We start from the raw sequence: 4801 nt of genomic DNA on the forward strand, positions 1-4801 counted from the left end.
CCCCATGGCTAGTACAGTCCGAGGTTAAGGTTGTATAAAACCATGTTCCTAACTATGTACTCCCTCCGTTCCTTATTATAGACCATATAGTTTTTCCGCACCAGAATCGGCCTAAGATGCTTATTTTTGTTGGTTTTGGTACCCTTAGGGGAACAACGTGATAGTAGAGGAAGATTAGGAAAGTATGGATCTTCTTCATCCAGACACCCCCGATTGTACCCAACAAATCCCACAAATCTCTCTCTCCTTAACTCTCCCCACAGATCAGGCTATGTGAGAGAGAAGGAAATAAGACTAATAAGGTAAGCTAGCTAGCCAGCCAAAACAATTGAATGCACCTATTCCTAAATTACTGGGATTTGCATGATGTGCCTTAATTGTAGCAATCCCATGCGGCAAGGTAGCCAGGGGTAATACTGAGACAAATTCTAATACAGCCTATATTTCGGATTTTTTATCAAAAAACTATATGGCTTATAACAAGGAACGGAGGGAGTATTAATTTGTGTAATATTCATTGAAATGAAAATGAAAAAAATATTTTAATGTAAAAATAAGTCTGTCTGCTACAGCTAGACAGCGACGTCCCTCAAACGCAGCACGAAGAAACATCGTCTTCCAAACCCTAAATCCGGCGCCGTTTGAGGGACGCGGCTGTCGAGATGCTCTCAATGGCATGACACGCCCCGGCCGGCCATCGATAACAGACACACAACATGCCATGGCAACGCTTTCATCACATCTAAGTTGCCACGCATAGTCGTATACTCACATATGAAGCTCAGGCACTCGGAGCAGCAAATTTCAGCAATTCTTTTCATATCAATTTGAGTGAAACGAAATCTTACATAAGCTGATCCCACTGCATCTGTGCCCTGCCAAGATGATGTTCACAGCAAGCCAGGCCGACAGGACTCTTCACATTTGGTCAATGCATGATTTTATGGAAATATAGATTGAATACAGACCCGAGTTTAAATATACTAGATGCATAACAATAAATATCCAGCCAGCACAGCTCAGCTCATGCCTCCTCAATCTTCGCAGTTACTTGCGCGCTTCAGTCTTTCTCTGTTCTTTAGCTGCAAAGACCAATATATGATTCAGTATATATAATCTTTATGAACTGGCATGCTATTTATAAACTCTTCTTACATATGAAACTAAAATACCAACACTTTGATCAGAGAGACTGACTTTAGTGCGAAGTACATACACCATCATCACAAAAAATGTTGGTAAAAAGTTCAGAGCTATTGAACAGGTTTCCAGATGCTCTTTAGTGCAAAAAAGTAGCAAAGATGAAGAACATGCTGAATAGGAGATGTAGGGCAACATGCTGAACCTTAACTCAATAACATCAAGACCGTGAAGCAATATACAGATATCAAGGGGCATACCAGCTTTCTCCTCTTCGCGTTTCTTTGCAGCGTCTGCTCTCTGCTGTCTTATTAAAGCAAGACGTTCTGCATTTACAAAACAATAAGTTAGGGAAACTTGCAGCTCCCATGTAATGCTTCAACATTGAATGAGGCAGGAGAGCATCATATTCTATGAGCTATAAAATCATGAAATTACTGAAAGCTAAATGTGGAAGACATTATTATGTGAGCTGTAAATCGGCATTATTGAAAGCTAAACGTGAAAAAGTGCATTAAGCAGTAGATGTGCATTTAAAAATTTCGAAATTGTCTCCTGTTCTTATATCTGGAATGCCCTGGTTAAACACAAGGCTGGAGGATAGGTGACTAAGTGAAATCACACTGCACTTTTGCAAAACACCTAAGTTGGCTAAGACGAATACATTAGTTGATTTTCAAGAGTAAGTTAAGCATGAAAGCAGCAAACAAAATGGTACTGAAAACATCACAGCAAATGCATCACTTTCATGTCATATGCCTCCAATGCTTAAACTACTGATTAAGTTCCATGAGGAGAATAGAAGTTCATTGCAGGATCATCAGTGCATAAACTATTACAGTAGTAAAGTTGCGCTGTCAGCACCGAACCCGTAAGATCTAAGATGAAACGCTTAAACCAGTTGATGTTCAAATACTATTGGGGGACAGACATAAGTTATCTAGTGCTGCTCATACTTATACTAGGTTCACCACGCTCAATCACAAAAGGCAACTCTCCTTGCTGAGGTGTCTGGTTCTATGTCAATTGAACCTTATCATGTAGCGATTCGTCCATATGAAGAATACATACATGACCTTGATCAAGAGTCACCAAGAGAAGATAGAGGAAAGTGCAACATACAAAAAAAACTCACCCAAATCTTTCTTTGCCCCTTCTGTTTTGCCTTGCTCCTGAAGCTTCATATAGCGTTCATGAGATTTTTGCTTCTCAATCTCCTCTCTAAAAATAAACATGAAAGCAGTGTGAAACTATTTTTTACAACAATGCATGAGGACATGTCAGGAGCACAGGTATACTACGAGCCAGATTCTTTTCAACACACCTACTCCCTGTTATATGTAAATTCTTTTCAACACACCTACTCCCTGTTATAAATATCATGAAGACGAAAGGGTGAACATACTGACTAGACACCATACAGAATCTCAGATGTGCTATCTACAACAGCTCATGATAGCCTGTAACACTAGTTGACCCAGCAGGAACTATGTAACATGAAAAGTTAAACAAGTCGACGACTACTGTATACCATCATGTAGGTTCTTTATCTAGTTATTCACTATATGATTATTTTTCCATAGCCACAAATTATAATAAATGATTCCCTTTGCAACGAGATATGACACACAAACAGCTCGTAACTACAAATAACCATAGCATTTCACAAATAAGAAAAATGTCACGAGCTGATGTAAGAAAAAAATACCTCTCACGCCTTGAGAGCTCAGTTGTCTTTGAAAGCTGCACAGTGCAAGCTTAGTTAGTTGGAGACATGCACGAAAATATTTGGTATCAACGAACAAAGGAATCTAAATAAAGCTAATAAAGACTTCTCAACTTTTGCTTTTCCTGAATTAAAATATCTGGGAAAATCCATTTGTATAACACCATGGTATAGAAAATGGAGGAAAGAAGATGAAACTTAATACTAGCACCAGTATGCCATATCACTATTTTAAGCTAACAATAGTAAGAAATTACAGGGTATAACCCACTTACATCAACTTCCTTGGCTTTTATATTCTTTGCTTTCACCAGGTTTGGGTTTTCAATTTGAATAATACCTTCAGTTCCTTTATGTTTCTGGAAGATTGAAAAACTGAATCAGATTGATAAAGGACAAATGATGAACATGAACATGCACTTCCAAAAGAAAAGGTGCATGCAACCTTTTCTTCACCGTCGTCTTCGGACTCTTCCTCTTCAGATTCTTCTATTTCTTCCTCTTCCTCCTCTGCTTCAGCTACATTCTATTCAAAAATATAGATATATAAGTCAATCTTCAGAAAATAATATGCATAATCACATTTGTGTCAAGTGTAATTCATGAAGATGCACTTTAAACTCCTGGTATTCCTACAATTAACCAGTTGTTTATGTAATTGAGTGGCTGATGATTGAAAAGAAAAAAACAATCTGCACAATCAGATTGGAAGATGTGGCACCTCAACTGTTACACATTATAATTAGGAATTCATAATACAGACATAGCTAAAGCAGAGTAGCCCAAGACTATGTGGATATAAGTATCTAAAAGAATATGTGCAAACCTTCTTAAAGGAGCGTGGGCGCCCTGAAGTTCCAGCAGCTGCATTTATTTGAGTGGAGAAGTAAGTCAAAATTACACGCGGCAGGATATAAGGAAACAAAAAGCTCCCTAATACATCATACAAATGCTTCCATAGTAATATCTATAAAGAAGAACCGAGAAATCAGTTGTAGACTAATGCAAATAAATTGAAATGTAGCATCTCCCATGTATTATTGCCTCTGATAAAGCTTATTTGTCTGAGACTAGATAAATACAGGGTGCTATTGATTTCTCACTGCGTTTAAACTTCACAAAGAAACTTTTCAGGGAAGCTCTGATAAGAGTGAAATTGAGTAGAAACTTTGTCATCAAATCAAGAGCAGAGGCCAATCAAGTCGTCCTATCGTGGGATGGAGGAAAGCAGCACCCAATAAACCTTCTAAGATAGGCAAGATGTGGGCATCCAAACCAAACAAAACAAAAAAGAGGAAATCCACCGGGAAAAATGAACGAACACACCCCATCTTCATCGACCCAGAGCACTATGTAATCAGTAATCAGATCGTTGTTTGTTAACCTGTGCCTGCCAGTAAAACAAGTCATGTTGACGTCACCACGAGCTGCTCTTACATCCTACACGAACACCGCGATCAAGCCAAAGAGGAAAAATAGCTTTCCTCGCCACAGCATCAGATCAAGCAGTCCCTAGACGACGGCGGCAGACAAAGCTAACGGAACCGAACCGAATAAACGGGGAGTAAGGGGCCCGAGTCGTTACCGATCTCCTCCGGCGTGGAGAAGTTGCGACGGCCGGTGGGCTTGCCCTTGAACTTGCCCCTGCCCATGGTTGCGGCGGCGGCGGCGGCGGCGGCGGCGGCGCGGGAGGAGAGAGGGGGCGAGACGAGGCGTGTGGAAGGGAGATGGAAGTGGAGCGGGGTTCGCCTAAGGTGTACGCGGGATAGGAATCGGGAAACCCTACTGTCACGACCGCCTTTTACAGCGGTGGGGGAACGAGATTCAGTGTACGAAATGGCCAAATGGGGGAATTCGAGAGGGTAGGATGGGAACCGGGTGCGAGTTGCGACCGCACCATGGAAAGGAAGAATAAATTGAACTTTAGGGGCTCTC

The 4801-nt window shown here is 40.6% G+C and overlaps 1 protein-coding gene across 1 annotated transcript; it reads right to left on the minus strand.

Annotated features, from left to right (window-relative positions):
• Nucleotides 1-802: 802 nt before the first annotated feature.
• On the minus strand, nucleotides 803-4544 carry LOC124664010 (28 kDa heat- and acid-stable phosphoprotein-like). Its single transcript, XM_047201624.1, has 8 exons — nucleotides 4452-4544; nucleotides 3693-3730; nucleotides 3312-3392; nucleotides 3142-3225; nucleotides 2849-2883; nucleotides 2276-2361; nucleotides 1401-1466; nucleotides 803-1082 (listed from the first exon to the last, which is right to left on the minus strand). The coding sequence occupies exons 1-8, from the start codon at nucleotides 4516-4518 to the stop codon at nucleotides 1048-1050; spliced, it is 492 nt and encodes a 163-aa protein (XP_047057580.1). The 5' UTR covers nucleotides 4519-4544; the 3' UTR covers nucleotides 803-1047.
• Between the last annotated feature and the right edge of the window lie 257 nt (nucleotides 4545-4801).

Source organism: Lolium rigidum, chromosome 6 (genome assembly GCF_022539505.1).
Source record: "Lolium rigidum isolate FL_2022 chromosome 6, APGP_CSIRO_Lrig_0.1, whole genome shotgun sequence".
In the NCBI taxonomy this organism is placed as follows: Eukaryota; Viridiplantae; Streptophyta; class Magnoliopsida; order Poales; family Poaceae; genus Lolium; species Lolium rigidum.